Here is an 18,791-nt window from a genome sequence, read left to right as displayed (position 1 = left end):
AGTTAACCCACTGTTCCTAGACCAGTTAACCCACTGTTCCTAGACCAGTTAACCCACTGTTCCTAGACCAGTTAACCCACTGTTCCTAGACCAGTTAACCCACTGTTCCTAGACCAGTTAACCCACTGTTCCTAGGCCGTCATTGTAAATAAGAATTTGTTCTTAACTGACTTGCCTAGTTATATAAAGGTTAAATTAAATGCTATTCAAAATAAAATAACAAGCTGAAACAATAACTAGCTACAACAATAACTAGCTACAACAATAACTAGCTACAACAATAACTAGCTACAACAATAACAAGCTACAACAATAACAAGCTACAACAATAACTAGCTACAGCAATAACTAGCTACAGCAATAACTAGCTACAGCAATAACTAGCTACAACAATAACAAGCTACAACAATAACTAGCTACAGCAATAACTAGCTACAACAATAACTAGCTACAGCAATAACTAGCTACAACAATAACTAGCTACAACAATAACTAGCTACAACAATAACTAGCTACAACAATAACAAGCTACAACAATAACTAGCTACAGAAATAACTAGCTACAACAATAACAAGCTACAACAATAACTAGCTACAATAATAACTAGCTACAACAATAACTAGCTACAACAATAACTAGCTACAACAATAACAAGCTACAACAATAACTAGCTACAACAATAACTAGCTACAACAATAACTAGCTACAACAATAACAAGCTACAGCAATAACTAGCTATAACAATAACTAGCTACAGCAATAACTAGCTACAACAATAACTAGCTACAACAATAACAAGCTACAACAATAACTAGCTACAGCAATAACTAGCTACAACAATAACTAGCTACAACAATAACTAGCTACAACAATAACAAGCTACAGCAATAACTAGCTATAACAATAACTAGCTACATCAATAACTAGCTACAACAATAACTAGCTACAACAATAACAAGCTACAACAATAACTAGCTACAGCAATAACTAGCTACAACAATAACTAGCTACAGCAATAACTAGCTACAACAATAACTAGCTACAACAATAACTAGCTACAACAATAACTAGCTACAACAATAACAAGCTACAACAATAACTAGCTACAATAATAACTAGCTACAACAATAACTAGCTACAATAATAACTAGCTACACATGTGAAATGTGTGTAGGCTACCAGTACATCTTTTTTTCATGGTGCAGTATAGCCTTTAGTCCGTTACAGTGCCTTCAGGAAGTATTCAGACCCCTTGACTTTTTCCACATTTTGTTGTGTTACAACCTGAATTTAAAATGGATTTAAATGTAGATTTGTTTGTATCACTGGCCTACACACAATACTCCATAATGTCAAAGTGAAATTATATTTTTGGAAATGTTTACAAGTTAATTAAAAATGAAAAGCTGAAATGTCTTGAGTCAATAAGTATTCAACTCCTTTGTTACGACAAGCCAAAATAAGTTCAGGAGTAAAAATGTGCTTAAAAAGTCACATAATAAAAGTTGCATCGACTCACTCTGTGTCATTCATTATTTATGAATGACTACCTCATCTCTGTACCCCACACAAACAATTATCTGTAAGGTCCCTCATCTCTGTACCTCACACATACAATTATCTGTAAGGTCCTTCATCTCTGTACCCCACACATACAATTATCTGTAAGGTCCTTCATCTCTGTACCCCACACATACAATTATCTGTAAGGTCCCTCATCTCTGTACCCCAACACATACAATTATCTGTAAGGTCCCTCAGTCCAGTAGTGAATTTCAAACACAGATTCAACCACAAAGACCAGGGAGGCTTTCCAATGTCTCTCAAAGAAGGGCACCTATTGGAAGCTGGGTTAAAAACTTTAAAAAGCAGACACTGAATATCGCTTTGAGCACGGAGAAGTTAATAATTACACTTTTAATGGTGTATCAATACACCAAGTCATTACAAAGATTGAACCGTTCAGGGATTTCACCAGGAGGCCAATGGTGACTTTAAAACAGTTACTGAGTTGAATGGCTGTGATAGGGGACAACTGAGGATGGATCAACAACATTGTAGTTACTCCACAATACTAACCTAAATGACAGAGGGAAAAGAAGGAAGCCTGTACTTTAACTATATATTAAAAAAGGTGCATCCTGTTTGCAACAAGGCACTTTAAGTAATACTGCACAAAATGTGGCGAAGGAATTAACTTTATGTCTTGCATTTAAAAAAATAGTTGTTTGAGGCAAATCCCAGAACACATCACTGAGTACCACTCTTCATATTTTCAAGCATGGTGTTGGCTGCATCATGTTATGGGTATAATTGTCATCGGCAAGGACTAGATTGTTTTTTATAAATAAGATACCGAATAGAGTTAAGCACAGGCAAAATCATAGAGGGAAAACCTGGTTCAGTCTGCTTTCCAACAGACACTTGGGAGACTAACAACTTTTAGCAGGACAATAACCTAAAACACAAGGTCAAATCTACACTGGAGTTACTTACCAAGATGGCATTGAATGTTCCTGAGTGGCCTAGTTACAGTTTTGACTTAAATAGGCTTGAAAATCTATGACAAGAATAGATTTTTTTAAGTAACAATGTGCAAATATTGTACAATCCAGGTGTGTAAGGCTCTTAGAGACTTACCCAGAAAGACTCACAGCTCTTAGAGACTTACCCAGAAAGACTCACAGCTCTTGGAGACTTACCCAGAAAGACTCACGGCTGCCAAAGGTGGTTCTAACATGTATTGACTCAGGGGTCTGAGTCAATACATGGTTGGAGTCATTAAAATGCGTTTTTCAACCACTCCACAAATGTCTTGTTAACAAACTAGAGTTTTGGCAAGTCGGTTAGGACATCTAATTTTTCCAACAATTGTTTACAGACAGATTATTTCACTTGTAATTCACTGTATCACAATTCCAGTGGGTCAGAAGTTTACATACACTAAGTTGACTGTGCCTTTAAACAGCTTGGAAAATTCCAGAAAATGATGTCATGGCTTTAGAAGCTTCTGATAGGCTAATTGACATCATCTGAGTCAATTCGAGGTGGACCTGTGGATGGAGTTCAAGGCCTACCTTCAAACTCAGTGACTTTTTGCTTGACATCATGGGAAAATCAAATGAAATCAGCCAAGACCTCAGAAAAAAGTTGTAGACCTCCACAAGTCAGGTTCATCCTTGGGAGAAATTTCCAAATGCCTGAAGGTACCACGTTGATCTGAACAAACAATAGTACCCAAGTATTAACACCATGGGACCTCGCAGCCGTCATACCGCTCAGGAAGGAGACGCATTCTGTCTCCGAGAGATGAAAGATACTTTGGTGCGAGAAGTGCAAATCAATCCCAGAACAACAGCAAAGGACCTTGTGAAGATGCTGGAGGAAACAGGTACTTGGGAGACTAGGTACACAAGTATCTGTATCTGTCACGCCCTGGCCTTAGTATTTTGTGTTTTCTTGATTATTTTGGTCAGGCCAGGGTGTGACATGGGTTATTTATGTGGTTTGCTTTGTCTAGGGGTTTTTTGTAGGTTATGGGATTGTGTTTAGTGAAGTATTCTAGGTAAGTCTATGGTTGCCTGGAGTGGTTCTCAATCAGAGGCAGATGTTTATCGTTGTCTCTGATTGGGAACCATATTTAGACAGCCATATTCTTTAGGTCTCTTGTGGGTGATTGTTTCCGTCTCTGTGTTTTGCACCAGTTAGGACTGTTGTCGGTTTTCACGTTACGTTTATTGTATTTTTTTATTTTATTTTTATTGTTCGTATTTTCATCTTTCATTAAAGACCACGCTGCATTTTGGTCCTCCTCTCTTTCACCAGAAGAGAACCGTAACAGTATCCACAGTAAAACGAGTCCTGTATCGACATAACCTGAAAGGCCGCTCAGCAAGGAAGAAGCCACTCCTCCAAAACCCACCATAAAAAAGCCAGACTACGGTTTGCAACTGCACATATGGACAAAGGTCATACTTTTTGAAGAAATGTCATCTAGTCTGATGAAACAAAAATAGAACTGATTGGCCATAATGACCATTGTTATGTTCGGAGGAAAAAGGGGGAGGCTTGCAAGCCAAAGAACACCATCCCAACAGTGACGCACGGGGGTGGCAGCATCATGTTGTGGGGGTGCTTTGTCAAGGTATTAGAGTGGCCATCACAAAGCCCTGACCTCAAATCTATAGAAAATGTGGGGGCAGAACTGAAAAGGCGTGTGTGAGCAAGGAGGCCTACAAACCTGACTCAGTTACCCCAGCTCTGTCAGGAGGAATGGGCCAAAATTCACCCAACTTATTTTGGGAAGCTTGTGGAAGGCTACCCCAAACGTTTGACCCAAGTTAAACAATTTAAAGACAATGCTACCAAATACTAATTGAGTGTTTGTAAACTTCTGACCCACTGGGAAGTAAATCATTCTCTCTACTATTATTCTGACATTTCACATTCTTAAAATAAAGTGGTGATCCTAACTGACCTAAAACAGGCAGTTTTTACTAGGATTAAATGTCAGGTATTGTGAAAAAGTTAAAATGTATTTGGCAAAGGTGTATGTAAACTTCTGACTTCAACTGTATATAAATGAGACATTTCTGTATTTTATTTCCAATAAATTAGCAAAAGAATCTAAAAACATGTTTTCATTTTGTCATTATGGGATATTGTGTGTAGATGGGTGAGATTTTTTTTTATTTAATCAATTTTGAATTCAGTCTGTAACTCAACATGTGGAAGACATTATATATCGTTTTGACAATATCACAATATTATTTTTTGCGTTAGTTGGCTGTAGCTGCACCAAAACTCAAATTTTCCTTTGTTTGCTTGTTCTCTTCGTTCATTTTAAATAAAACATATTTTTTTGCTCTTTTTATTTCCATGACTGATCAAAACTTGTTTTCTCTCTTGTCCCTCTGAAGCAGACATACAGTACGGTGAGCAATATGTTTGGAACATCGTATCGCAATCAAATCGTATCGTGAGAATCACAATACATATCATATTGGCACCTAAGTATCCTGAAAATATGGTATCGTGAGGTCCCTAGCAATTCCCAGCCCTAATTTACACACACACACACACAATCACACACACACACACACAGGAGACCATTTTAGACTAATGGGATGAGGGAGAGGAGACAAGGAGAGGAGACCACTTTAGACTAATGGGATGAGGGAGAGGAGACAAGGAGAGGAGACCACTTTAGACTAATGGAATGAGGGAGAGGCGACAAGGAGAGGAGACCACTTTAGACTAATGGAATGAGGGAGAGGAGACCATTTTAGACTAATGGAATGAGGGAGAGGAGACCACTTTAGACTAATGGAATGAGGGAGAGGAGACAAGGAGAGGAGACCACGTTAGACTAATAGAATGAGGGAGAGGAGACAAGGAGAGGAGACCACTTTAGACTAATGGAATGAGGGAGAGGAGACAAGGAGAGGAGACCACTTTAGACTAATGGAATGAGGGAGAGGAGACAAGGAAAGGAGACAACTTTAGACTATTGGAATGAGGGAGAGGAGACAAGGAAAGGAGACAACTTTAGACTATTGGAATGAGGGAGAGGAGACAAGGAGAGGAGACCACTTTAGACTAATGGAATGAGGGAGAGAAGACAAGGAAAGGAGACCACTTTAGACTATTGGAATGAGGGAGAGGAGACAAGGAGAGGAGACCACTTTAGACTATTGGAATGAGGGGGAGAAGACAAGGAAAGGAGACAACTTTAGACTATTGGAATGAGGGAGAGGAGACAAGGAGAGGAGACCACTTTAGACTATTGGAATGAGGGAGAGGAGACCATTTTAGACTAATGGAATGAGGGAGAGGAGACAAGGAGAGGAGACCACTTTAGACTATTGGAATGAGGGAGAGGAGACCATTTTAGACTAATAGAATGAGGGAGAGGAGACAAGGAGAGGAGACCATTTTAGACTAATGGAATGAGGGAGAGGAGACCATTTTAGACTAATGGAATGAGGGAGAGGAGACAAGGAGAGGAGACCACTTTAGACTATTGGAATGAGGGAGAGGAGACCATTTTAGACTAATGGAATGAGGGAGAGGAGACCATTTTAGACTAATGGAATGAGGGAGAGGAGACAAGGAGAGGAGACCACTTTAGACTATTGGAATGAGGGAGAGGAGACCACTTTAGAGTATTGGAATGAGGGAGAGGAGACAAGGAAAGGAGACCACTTTAGACTAATGGAATGAGGGAGAGGAGACAAGGAGAGGAGACCACTTTAGACTAATGGAATGAGGGAGAGGAGACCATTTTAGACTATTGGAATGAGGGAGAGGAGACAAGGAAAGGAGACAACTTTAGACTATTGGGATGCAGCCAGGCTCTAACCAGGCCACACAGGGACCTCACAATGCCATATTATCACGATACTTAGTGGGGCAAAAAAGTATTTAGTCAACCACCAATTGTGCAAGTTCTCCCACTTAAAAAGATGAGAGAGGCCTGTAATTTTCATCATAGGTACACTTCAACTATGACAGACAAAATGAGAAGACAAAAAATCCAGAAAATCACATTGTAGGATTTTTAATGAATTTATTTGCAAATTATGGTGGAAAATAAGTATTTGGTCAATAACAAAAGTTTATCTCAATACTTTGTCATTTACCCTTTGTTGGCAATGACAGATGTCAAACGTTTTCTGTAAGTCTTCAAAAGGTTTTCACACACTGTTGCTGGTATTTTGGCCCATTCCTCCATGCAGATCTCCTCTAAAGCAGTGATGTTTTGGGGCTGTTGCTGGGCAACACGGACTTTCAACTCCCTCTAAAGAGTTGGGCCACTCCTGGACCTTGAAATGCTTCTTACGAAGCCACTCCTTCGTTGCCCGGGCGGTGTGTTTGGGATCATTGTCATGCTGAAAGACCCAGCCACGTTTCATCTTCAATGCCCTTGCTGATGGAAGGAGGTTTTCACTCAAAATCTCACGATACATGGCCCCATTCATTATTATCAGTCGTCCTGGTCCCTTTGCAGAAAAACAGCCCCAAAGCATGATGTTTCCACCCCCATGCTTCACAGTAGGTATGGTGTTCTTTGGATGCAACTCAGCATTCTTTGTCCTCCAAACACGACGAGTTGAGTTTTTACCAAAAAGTTCTGTTTTGGTTTCATCTGACCATATGACGTTCTCCCAATCTTCTTCTGGATCATCCAAATGCTCTCTAGCAAACTTCAGACGGGCCTGGACATGTACTGGCTTAAGCAGGGGGACACATCTGGCACTGCAGGATTTGAGTCCCTGGCGGCATAGTGTGTTACTGATGGTAGGCTTTGTTACTTTGGTCCCAGCTCTCTGCAGGTCATTCACTAGGTCCCCACGTGTGGTTCTGGGATTTTTGCTCACCGTTCTTGTGATCATTTTGACCCCACGGATCAAGGGAGATTATCAGTGGTCTTGTATGTCTTCCATTTCCTAATAATTGCTCCCACAGTTGATTTCTGCAAACCAAGCTGCTTACCTATTGCAGATTCAGTCTTCCCAGCCTGGTGCAGGTCTACAATTTTGTTTCTGGTGTCCTTTGACAGCTCTTTGGTCTTGGCCATAGTGGAGTTTGGAGTGTGACTGTTTGAGGTTGTGGACAGGTGTATTTTATACTGATAACAAGTTCAAACAGGTGCCATTAATACAGGTAACGAGTGGAGGACAGAGGAGCCTCTTAAAGAAGATGTTACAGGTCTGTGAGAGGCAGAAATCTTGCTTGTTTGTAGGAGACCAAATACTTATTTTCCACCAATAAATTGCAAAATATTCATTAAAAATCCTACAATGTGGGACTAAATACTTTTTTGCCCCACTGGATACAATATGAGGATAAGAGAAGAGAAGAGAAGAGAAGAGAAGAGAAGAGAAGAGAAGAGAAGAGAAGAGAAGAGAAGAGAAGAGAAGGGAGGAGAAGAGAGGAGAGGAGAGGAGAGGAGAGGAGAGGAGAGGAGAGGAGAGGAGAGGAGAGGGGAGGGGAGATCTGATTGATTAGCGCCTACTTTACATATCTACACACACTCATGCAAGTCGAAACCACATTTATCGACGACGTGATGGGTGCCAGGGGGAACCTGGAGCTTAGGGCAGCACACCACATCTATAAATCTCCCCCTAATACACAGACGCACACATACTGAAAAGCACACAGAGACACACACACACACACACACAGAGACACACAGATTTCTGCTCAGAAGCACACACACACACACACACACTTCTTTCACCCCACTGCCAACTTACACCACAAGCCAAAACTGATAGATCTCACACAGAAAAGGACTGAAAAAACATTTCATTTTATATTTATAACATTTATCATTATTATATTATATTATTATATTATTTATCATTTTTACAATGTTTTCTGATGTTGATATGAATTAATTATTTTGTATCATTCACAGTTGTTTTATATTTTTGCTCATCTAACTCAACTAAATAATGTCAACCACATTGCTCACTGAAGATGAACAAACATTTTCACTCAGATGAAACCGTGGCTGCTCACCCCCCCCCCCCCCCCCCCCCCAACACCACGTTTAAACAAGTTACATGATGTACCTGGCTTTGTGGTCTCACTCTCAAGCCGTTATGATCTTATTCAGAGCGCTAGAATATTATGATGAATATAATGTGTGTACCATGCTGCCCCCATCAGGGCCTCAGAGGAACTGCACCCTAACAGGTCAGAAATTACTCATCTACAATCCACACACACACACACACGTGCACACGCGCGCGTATACGCACACACACACACAGCATCCGTCTAACCACCAAAGACTAACAGGAGCAAAATACCTTGAGAAGACGTTGAAAAGACACTAAATTCAAACATTTTAAAAATGTTGAATAGACATTTTTTCTCCATCCATTTTTGCTCATTGGGAATTGCTTTCAGTCTTCTCCCGTATTAAACCACTGTTTAAACTTATAACTCATCCAATAAACAGTGACTGTATGAACCCTGTTAAACTCCCTTAATGTGAAAGCTTGTTCAATAATGTAATGTGGGCTACCATCAAACACCACTAACCACCACCACAGCCTTGGGCTCGCTTATTGATCCGAATGAACACAACACCCTGGTAACACAGAGTAAATATATTGTCCAGACAGACAGCTCAAATGACCCCTTTTAGGTGCTGAATTAGACCAATTATTAGAGTCCCCCCCCCCGGGGTATTAGGAATATGGAAAGTACTCTAGCTTTATCATAGAATTACAATGAACTTCTATGACCTTAAGGTCTCCGTAACATTTACGTTCCTCTACGTTGGTAATACTGTGACACTAGTGCGGTTCAGTTTCAAGCAGGGTGAACCTGAAAATACATGTATTTGTTGTTTACAGTGTATGTAGTACTATTGCCAACGTAGTTCTATGTTGATCTTACTGCTGAGCCTTACAGTGTGATTCATGGATGGCTGGATAACATCATGCATATGCTATATTCTTGTTGCTCTAGTCATTATTAAGGGGAGTTCACAACTATGTTAATCACATGAGATAAATGTATGTCCAAAACATGAAGTTAATTACACAACGTATTACACCAAGTTAAGATATGTAAATATACCTATCTACCTATCTATCTACCTATCTATCTACCTATCTATATATCTATATATCTATATATCTATCTATCTATCTATATACCTATCTATCTATCTATATATCTATCTATCTATCTATATACCTATCTACCTACCTATCTATCTATCTATATATATATATATAATAACTTTAGGTCCATGTTTTATATAGTTCATAGCCTAACGGTGTAATATGTTGTGCATATATATATCTATATATTAAGAAATGACTGCGTTTTCCATTTGCTGGCTGGTATCAATAAGGCACGTTTTATCATAATGCACCGGATGGACACATTCCAGCTGCTTTGTTAAGTCGTAAATGCATTACCACGTTTTTATTTTTATTTTTTTACAATTTACATTTAGTAAATGAACAAGGGGTCAAACTGCTTTACGGTTAACCAATCAACCATTACCACACGATATATTGGTGTATTGCAATGCATTGGATCGGCTACTCACACTGTGTCGCCCGTTTGGGCGAGCGCTCATTACACACTAAAGGAATGAACCGGACCGTTGGGTTGATGTTATTGATCTGGTCTGTTTCGCAGCGACATATCAATAACATACACGTTTTACGTAGCCTATAGTGTTGTGTGAAGATGACGATGAGGAAGATGATGTTGACGACAACTTATTGTCATTGATTAAATGATTGCACGGTGGTAACAACATGGCGTAGATTCCTATCTCTTTCACATACTATAAACTCATACGTAACTATATGTATGTTTTATATACTTAATTAGCCTATTGTCCAAAAAGTTACAACAATATAAACAATGAACGGGACTCAAAACAGACACTTGTGGGTTCCAGACGGACTCAAAACGACACTTGTGGGTTCCAGACTGACTCAAAACGACACTTGTGGGTTCCAGACTGACTCAAAACGACACTTGTGGGTTCCAGACTGACTCAAAACGACACTTGTGGGTTCCAGACTGACTCAAAACGACAGCCAGAAGAAGGGCTCGTGGCTACGTGGGGAGCGTGCCCAAACTCTTTACGCAGGGCATGTCAGACTATCTACATAGAGTTCACAAATAGAATATCAACGAGACAATATTTCCATAATATGTCATCAAATGACCGAAGTAACAACAGTAGGGCTAAGCAACGGAAATAGAAGTCTTTTCACTTTTGAAGTGGCAAGATCACTTCAGGTTAATCACATTAGGCTACAAGTTATTACGGATGGCGAAGTAACGTTAACGGTCAGTCCGCTCAACACTATGACATCCGGAACTGTTGTGGTCCAACTCAAAAGACCTCGGTCGATTTAACAAATAGAAAGAACAGGCAAGTGTGACACTATGTACCTGAAAAGGTGATTGACTTGTTGGGAAACTGTCGATCTATAAGACTGACTGGTGTAAAAAAAAAAAAATTAAAACAGGGCTACCTGACATGATTTTAACGTTAAAACTGAGTGGTTAAATTGAGTGAAATTCAATTCTTACCTTTATAGACTTGTCCTCGTATCGTCACAAGCAAGCTGATAGCAGCCAAGAGACCGTGCATAACTTTATCCATATCGAAACGGACAGCCGTAGTGTTATTAACCCCCCGGTAGCAGGGTTAACTTGAGAGAGATAAACTATTGTTCTGTCTGTCACAAGTTCAATTGTCTGCCTCCCTATACTTCGCATCTAACTGACAGAGGGATAATAAAACTGTTATTTTCTCCCTTCTTCCTCGGTTCGGTGTGAGTGACCAACGGCTGCTCCGTATTCGACTTCCAACTGACTTCGCGCGGGGATGAATCTCAAGACTCCGGTATTACACCGGGAGGATAGAGTGGTTTCCGTTCGGCGAGCTCTCTGCCTGCTGTCCTCTCTCTCTCTCTCTCTCTCTCTCTCTCTCTGTCTCTCTCTCTCTGTCTCTCTCTCTCTCTCTCGCTCTCTCTCTCTCTCTGCCTCTGCCTCTCTCTCTCCCTCTCTCTCTCTCTTTCTGGTAGAGTGTGTATCGGAGCTCTCTCTCTCTCTCTCTCTCTCTCTCCGGTAGTATCGGAGCTCTCTGACTAACTGTGCTGGCAAGCGGGAGGCAGAAACAGAGATGTCCATGTCTCTGTGTTTAACAATACCCTGAGTGTAACGATTCCCTGAGTGTAACGATTCTCTGAGTGTAACGATACTCTGTGTTTAACAATACCCTGAGTGTAACGATTCCCTGAGTGTAACGATTCCCTGAGTGTAACGATTCCCTGAGTGTAACGATACCCTGAGTGTAACGATTCCCTGAGTGTAACGATTCCCTGAGTGTAACGATACCCTGAGTGTAACGATTCCCTGAGTTTAACGATGCCCTGAGTTTAACGATGCCCTGACGATGCGCTGAGTTTAACCATGCCCTGAGTTTAACGATGCTCTGAGTTTAACGATGCTCTGAGTTTAACGATGCTCTGAGTTTAACGATACCCTGACTTTAGCGATTCCCTGACTTTAGCGATTCCCTGAGTGTAACGATGCCCTGAGTGTAACGATACCCTTAGTTTAACGATACCCTGACTTTAGCGATTCCCTGAGTGTAACGATACCCTGACTTTAACGATTCCCTGAGTTTCACAATGCCCTGTGTTTAACGAAGCCCTGACGATGCCCTGAGTTTAATGATGCCCTGAGTTTAACGATGTCCTGAGTTTAACGATGCCCCGACGATGCCCTGAGTTTGACGATGCCCTGAGTTTCACGATGCCCTCAGTGTTACGGTGCGTGAATGAGGACCCAAAAGCGAATTAACTTAAACAGAGCTTCTTTAATTACCAAACATAAGTAGGCTCAGACGGACCGGCAGATTCCGACAGGACAAGACAAGGTTACAGCAAACATGACGACAGTCTGGTTCAGGCATGAAACACAACAAACAAGAATCCGACAAGGACAGGAACAAAAACAGAGAGAGATATAGGGGACTAATCAGAGGGAAAAAGGGAACAGGTGGGAAACGGGGTGACGAGGTAGTCAGGAGGAGACAAGGAACAGCTGGGGGAAAGCGGGGGAGAAAAGGTAACCTAATACGACCAGCAGAGGGAGACAGGGTGAAAGGAAAGGACAGAAAGACACAACATGACAATACATGACAGTACCCCCCCACTCACCGAGCGCCTCCTGGCGCACTCGAGGAGGAAACCTGGCGGCAACGGAGGAAATCCTCGATCAGCGCACGGTCCAGCACGTCCCGAGAGGGAACCCAACTCCTCTCCTCAGGACCGTACCCCTCCCAATCAACGAGGTACTGGTGACCACGGCCCCGAGGACGCATGTCCAAAATCCTGCGGACCCTGTAGATGGGTGCGCCCTCGACAAGGATGGGGGGGGGGGGGGAAGACGAGCGGGGGCGCGAAGAACGGGCTTAATACAGGAGACATGGAAGACCGGGTGGACGCGACGAAGGTATCGCGGAAGAAGAAGTCGAACTGCGACAGGATTAATGACCCGAGAAATACGGAACGGACCAATGAACCGCGGGGTCAACTTGCGAGAAGCCGTCTTAAGGGGAAGGTTCTGAGTGGAGAGCCAAACTCTCTGACCGCGACAATATCTAGGACTCTTAGTTCTACGCTTATTAGCAGCCCTCACAGTCTGCGTCCTATAACGGCAAAGTGCAGACCTGACCCTCTTCCAGGTGCGCTCGCAACGTTGGACAAAAGCCTGAGCGGAGGGGACGCTGGACTCGGCGAACTGAGATGAGAACAGCGGAGGCTGGTACCCGAGGCTACTCTGAAAAGGAGATAGCCCGGTCGCAGACGAAGGAAGCGAGTTGTGGGCGTATTCTGCCCAGGGGAGCTGCTCTGACCAAGACGCAGGGTTGCGAAAAGAAAGACTGCGTAAGATGCGACCAATAGTCTGATTGGCCCGTTCTGCTTGACCGTTAGACTGGGGGTGAAAGCCGGAAGAGAGACTGACGGAAGCCCCAATCAAACGGCAAAACTCCCTCCAAAATTGAGACGTGAATTGCGGACCTCTGTCCGAAACGACGTCTGACGGAAGGCCATGAATTCTGAAAACATTCTCGATGATGATTTGTGCCGTCTCTTTAGCAGAAGGAAGCTTAGCAAGGGGAATGAAATGAGCCGCCTTAGAGAACCTATCGACAACCGTAAGAATAACAGTCTTCCCCGCTGACGAAGGCAGTCCGGTGACAAAATCTAAGGCGATGTGAGACCACGGTCGAGAGGGAATGGGAAGCGGCCTGAGACGGCCGGCAGGAGGGGAGTTACCGGACTTAGTCTGCGCGCAGACCGAACAAGCAGCCACGAAACGACGCGTGTCATGCTCCCGGGTGGGCCACCAAAAACGCTGGCGAATGGAAGCAAGCGTACCCCGAACGCCAGGGTGGCCGGCTAACTTGGCAGAGTGAGCCCACTGAAGAACGGCCAGACGAGTAGGAACGGGAACGAAAAGAAGGTTCCTAGGACAAGCGCGCGGCGACGGAGTGTGAGTGAGCGCTTGCTTTACCTGCCTCTCAATTCCCCAGACAGTCAACCCGACAACACGCCCCTCAGGGAGAATCCCCTCGGGGTCAGTGGAGGCTACTGAAGAACTGAAGAGACGAGATAAAGCATCAGGCTTGGTGTTCTTAGAGCCCGGACGATAAGAAATCACGAACTCGAAACGAGCGAAAAACAGCGCCCAACGCACCTGACGCGCATTAAGTCGTTTGGCAGAACGGATGTACTCAAGGTTCCTATGGTCAGTCCAAACGACAAAAGGAACGGTCGCCCCCTCCAACCACTGTCGCCATTCGCCTAGGGCTAACCGGATGGCGAGCAGTTCGCGGTTTCCCACATCATAGTTACGTTCCGACGGGGACAGGCGATGAGAAAAATACGCGCATGGGTGGACCTTGTCGTCAGAGAGGGAGCGCTGAGAAAGAATGGCTCCCACGCCCACCTCTGACGCGTCAACCTCGACAACGAACTGTCTAGAGACGTCAGGTGTAACAAGGATAGGAGCGGATGTAAAACGATTCTTGAGGAGATCAAAAGCTCCCTGGGCGGAAACGGACCACTTAAAGCACGTCTTGACAGAAGTAAGGGCTGTGAGAGGAGCTGCCACCTGACCGAAATTACGGATGAAACGACGATAGAAGTTCGCGAAGCCGAGAAAGCGCTGCAGCTCGACGCGTGACTTAGGGGCGGGCCAATCAATGACAGCTTGGACCTTAGCGGGATCCATCTTAATGCCTTCAGCGGAAATAACAGAACCGAGAAATGTGACGGAGGAGGCATGAAAAGTGCACTTCTCAGCCTTCACAAAAAGACAATTCTCTAAAAGGCGCTGGAGGACACGTCGAACGTGCTGAAGATGAATCTGGAGTGACGGTGAAAAAATCAGGATATCGTCAAGGTAAACGAAAACAAAGATGTTCAGCATGTCTCTCAGGACATCATTGACTAATGCCTGAAAGACAGCTGGAGCGTTAGCGAGGCCGAAAGGAAGAACCCGGTATTCAAAGTGCCCTAACGGAGTGTTAAACGCCGTCTTCCACTCGTCCCCCTCCCTGATGCGCACGAGATGGTAAGCGTTACGAAGGTCCAACTTAGTGAAAAACCTGGCTCCCTGCAGGATCTCGAAGGCTGAAGACATAAGAGGAAGCGGATAACGATTCTTAACTGTTATGTCATTCAGCCCTCGATAATCTATGCAGGGGCGCAGAGACCCGTCCTTCTTCTTGACAAAAAAAAACCCCGCTCCGGCGGGAGAGGAGGAGGGGACTATGGTACCGGCGTCAAGAGCTACAGACAAATAATCCTCGAGAGCCTTACGTTCGGGAGCCGACAGAGAGTATAGTCTACCCCGGGGGGGAGTGGTTCCCGGAAGGAGATCAATACTACAATCATACGACCGGTGTGGAGGAAGAGAGGTGGCCCTGGACCGACTGAACACCGTGCGCAGATCGTGATATTCCTCCGGCACCCCTGTCAAATCACCAGGCTCCTCCTGTGAAGAAGAGACAGAGGATACAGGAGGGATAGCAGACATTAAACATTTCACATGACAAGAGACGTTCCAGGAGAGGATAGAATTACTAGACCAATTAATGGAAGGATTATGACAAACTAGCCAGGGATGGCCCAAAACAACAGGTGTAAAAGGTGAACGAAAAATCAAAAAAGAAATGGTTTCGCTATGATTACCAGAAACAGTGAGGGTTAAAGGTAGCGTCTCACGCTGAATCCTGGGGAGAGGACTACCATCCAGGGCGAACAAGGCCGTGGACTCCCTTAACTGTCTGAGAGGAATGTCATGTTCCCGAGCCCAGGTCTCGTCCATAAAACAGCCCTCCGCCCCAGAGTCTATTAAGGCACTGCAGGAAGCTGACGAACCGGTCCAGCGTAGATGGACCGACAAGGTAGTGCAGGATCTTGAAGGAGAGACAGGAGTAGTAGCGCTCACCAGTAGCCCTCCGCTTACTGATGAGCTCTGGCTTTTACTGGACATGAAGTGACAAAATGACCAGCAGAACCGCAATAGAGACAGAGGCGGTTGGTGATTCTCCGTTCCCTCTCCTTAGTCGAGATGCGGATACCTCCCAGCTGCATAGGCTCAGCTCCCGAGCCGGCAGAGGAAGATGGTAGTGATGCGGAGAGGGGGGCAACGGAGAACGCGAGCTCCTTTCCACGAGCTCGGTGACGAAGATCAACCCGTCGCTCAATGCGAATAGCGAGTTCAATCAAGGAATCCACGCTGGAAGGAACCTCCCGGGAGAGAATCTCATCCTTTACCTCTGCGCGGAGACCCTCCAGAAGACGAGCGAGCAAAGCCGGCTCGTTCCAGCCACTGGAGGCAGCAAGAGTGCGAAACTCAATAGAGTAGTCTGTTATGGATCGATTGCCTTGACATAGGGAAGCCAGGGCCCTGGAAGCCTCCTCCCCAAAAACAGATCGATCAAAAACCCGTATCATCTCCTCCTTAAAGTCCTGATACTGGTTAGTACACTCAGCCCTTGCCTCCCAGATTGCCGTGCCCCACTCACGAGCCCGTCCAGTAAGGAGAGATATGACGTAGGCGACACGAGCAGTGCTCCTGGCGTAAGTGTTGGGCTGGAGAGAAAACACAATATCACACTGGGTGAGGAACGAGCGGCATTCAGTGGGCTCCCCAGAGTAACACGGCGGGTTATTGATTCTGGGCTCCGGAGATTCGAAAGCCCTGGAAGTGGCCGGTGGATCGAGGCGGAGATGGTGAACCTGTTCTGTGAGGTTGGAGACTTGGGTGGCCAGGGTCTCAACGGCATGTCGAGCAGCAGACAATTCCTGCTCGTGTCTGCCTAGCATCGCTCCCTGGATCTCGACGGCTGAGTGGAGAGGATCCGAAGTCGCTGGGTCCATTCTTGGTCGGATTCTTCTGTTACGGGGTGTGAATGAGGACCCAAAAGCGAATTAACTTAAACAGAGCTTCTTTAATTACCAAACATAAGTAGGCTCAGACGGACCGGCAGATTCCGACAGGACAAGACAAGGTTACAGCAAACATGACGACAGTCTGGTTCAGGCATGAAACACAACAAACAAGAATCCGACAAGGACAGGAACAAAAACAGAGAGAGATATAGGGGACTAATCAGAGGGAAAAAGGGAACAGGTGGGAAACGGGGTGACGAGGTAGTCAGGAGGAGACAAGGAACAGCTGGGGGAAAGCGGGGGAGAAAAGATAACCTAATATGACCAGCAGAGGGAGACAGGGTGAAAGGAAAGGACAGAAAGACACAACATGACAATACATGACACTCAGTTTCACGGTGCTCTGACGATGCCCTGAGTATGACGATTCCGTGAGTTTCACAATGCCCTGAGTTTAACAATGCCCTGAGTTTAACGATGCCCTGAGTTTAACGATGCTCTGAGTTTAACAATGCCCTGAGTTTAACGATGTTCTGAGTTTAACGATGCCCTGAGTTTAACGATGCTCTGAGTTTAACAATGCCCTTAGCTTCCCATCTTTACACTAAGAATTAGCTGTTCTACAGAGGATGGAAGACAGTGTTTTTGTGTAACAGGAAGTGAACCTTAACACAGGGCATCCTTATAAGGTCAGGATTGATGGCGTGTATGGTCGGTTAGTTAGCTCAATCACGAGTGGGGCGGGGCATGGTTATGTGAGGTAATGTTTTTCTATGAAAGAACGGTCTTGTTCTTTGTGGCATCAAGTTTTCACCGTGAAGAGTTTAATTTCACATGGTCATGTGTTAGGTGTGCGCTCATCGGGAGCTTCTATTGAACAATCCCATACCTGGGGATCTAACCTCGTCTGTCGTGCCGATGTCACTCAAAAAGCACATTAACTCTAGGTCAGGCTTCAGGTATGGGGTCCCGACGAAGACAAGCCATGTGAAATTAACTCTTCACAGTGAAAACTTGGTCTCACAGAGAACAAGGCCTTTCTTCCATAGAAAAGCATTTACCGACAGACCTCAGACCTGTTGCCGAATTCAATGGTATTTTAGAAAGAAGCCTATTTCACTCAGGGTTCTTTTTCACCCTCTCGCCATTAAATCAGGTTAAGGAGAAAATCAACGCCTTTGAAGCCTGAATAGACAATGTACGAACCGGTCCACGGGGGGGTGGATACGAGTGTATAGCCAGCTGCACGCATTCCCTTTATATGGTAAGCTAAAACGAGTCAATATCGCCATCTGTCGGCCATTTTGGGCCTAATGAGAAATCAACACAGTAGCAACATGAATGAAGCTGCGACTGTTAGTTAGAAAATGACTCTGATAATAATCTCATACTGTTTATGCTGGGGTCATTCTTCTGCATAATAGTGCAGGTTCATTCATGAATTCGGCAACAGGTAGAGCATCAAATTAATGTAGCCTATTGGTGGGAGAACAAGGGGGGGAGGGGACATTATATACTTCCTTAACCTATATTAATAAAGTGCCAAATTTGAAAGCAATGTCCCCCTTTATGAACTTCTCATTCAGTGGTTTATTAGCATGAAAGTTCTCATCTGTTATACAGAGCATTCAGAAAGTATTCAGACCACTTGACTTTTTCCACATTTTGTTTACGTTACAGCCTTATTCTAAAATGGATTTATAAAAATTTTAAAAATCCTTATCAATCTACACACAATACCCCATGATGACATCACAATACCCCGTGATGGCATCACAATACCCCATGATGACATCACAATAACCCGTGATGACACCACA

The 18,791-nt window shown here is 44.1% G+C and overlaps 1 protein-coding gene across 1 annotated transcript in view; it reads right to left on the bottom strand.

Moving 5' to 3' along the window:
* The window catches only part of LOC110530822 (receptor-type tyrosine-protein phosphatase mu-like), a 403,267-nt gene extending 391,740 nt beyond the window's left edge, over nt 1-11,527 (bottom strand). The window contains exon 1 of the mRNA XM_036986895.1: nt 11,087-11,527. Coding sequence (XP_036842790.1) covers nt 11,087-11,159 — 73 coding nt within the window. The 5' untranslated portion in view covers nt 11,160-11,527. The remainder of the gene's footprint in view (nt 1-11,086) is intronic.
* Between the last annotated feature and the right edge of the window lie 7,264 nt (nt 11,528-18,791).

Source organism: Oncorhynchus mykiss, chromosome 8, assembly GCF_013265735.2.
Source record: "Oncorhynchus mykiss isolate Arlee chromosome 8, USDA_OmykA_1.1, whole genome shotgun sequence".
Taxonomy (NCBI): Eukaryota; Metazoa; Chordata; class Actinopteri; order Salmoniformes; family Salmonidae; genus Oncorhynchus; species Oncorhynchus mykiss.
This window is presented reverse-complemented; position numbering and strand designations above follow the sequence as displayed.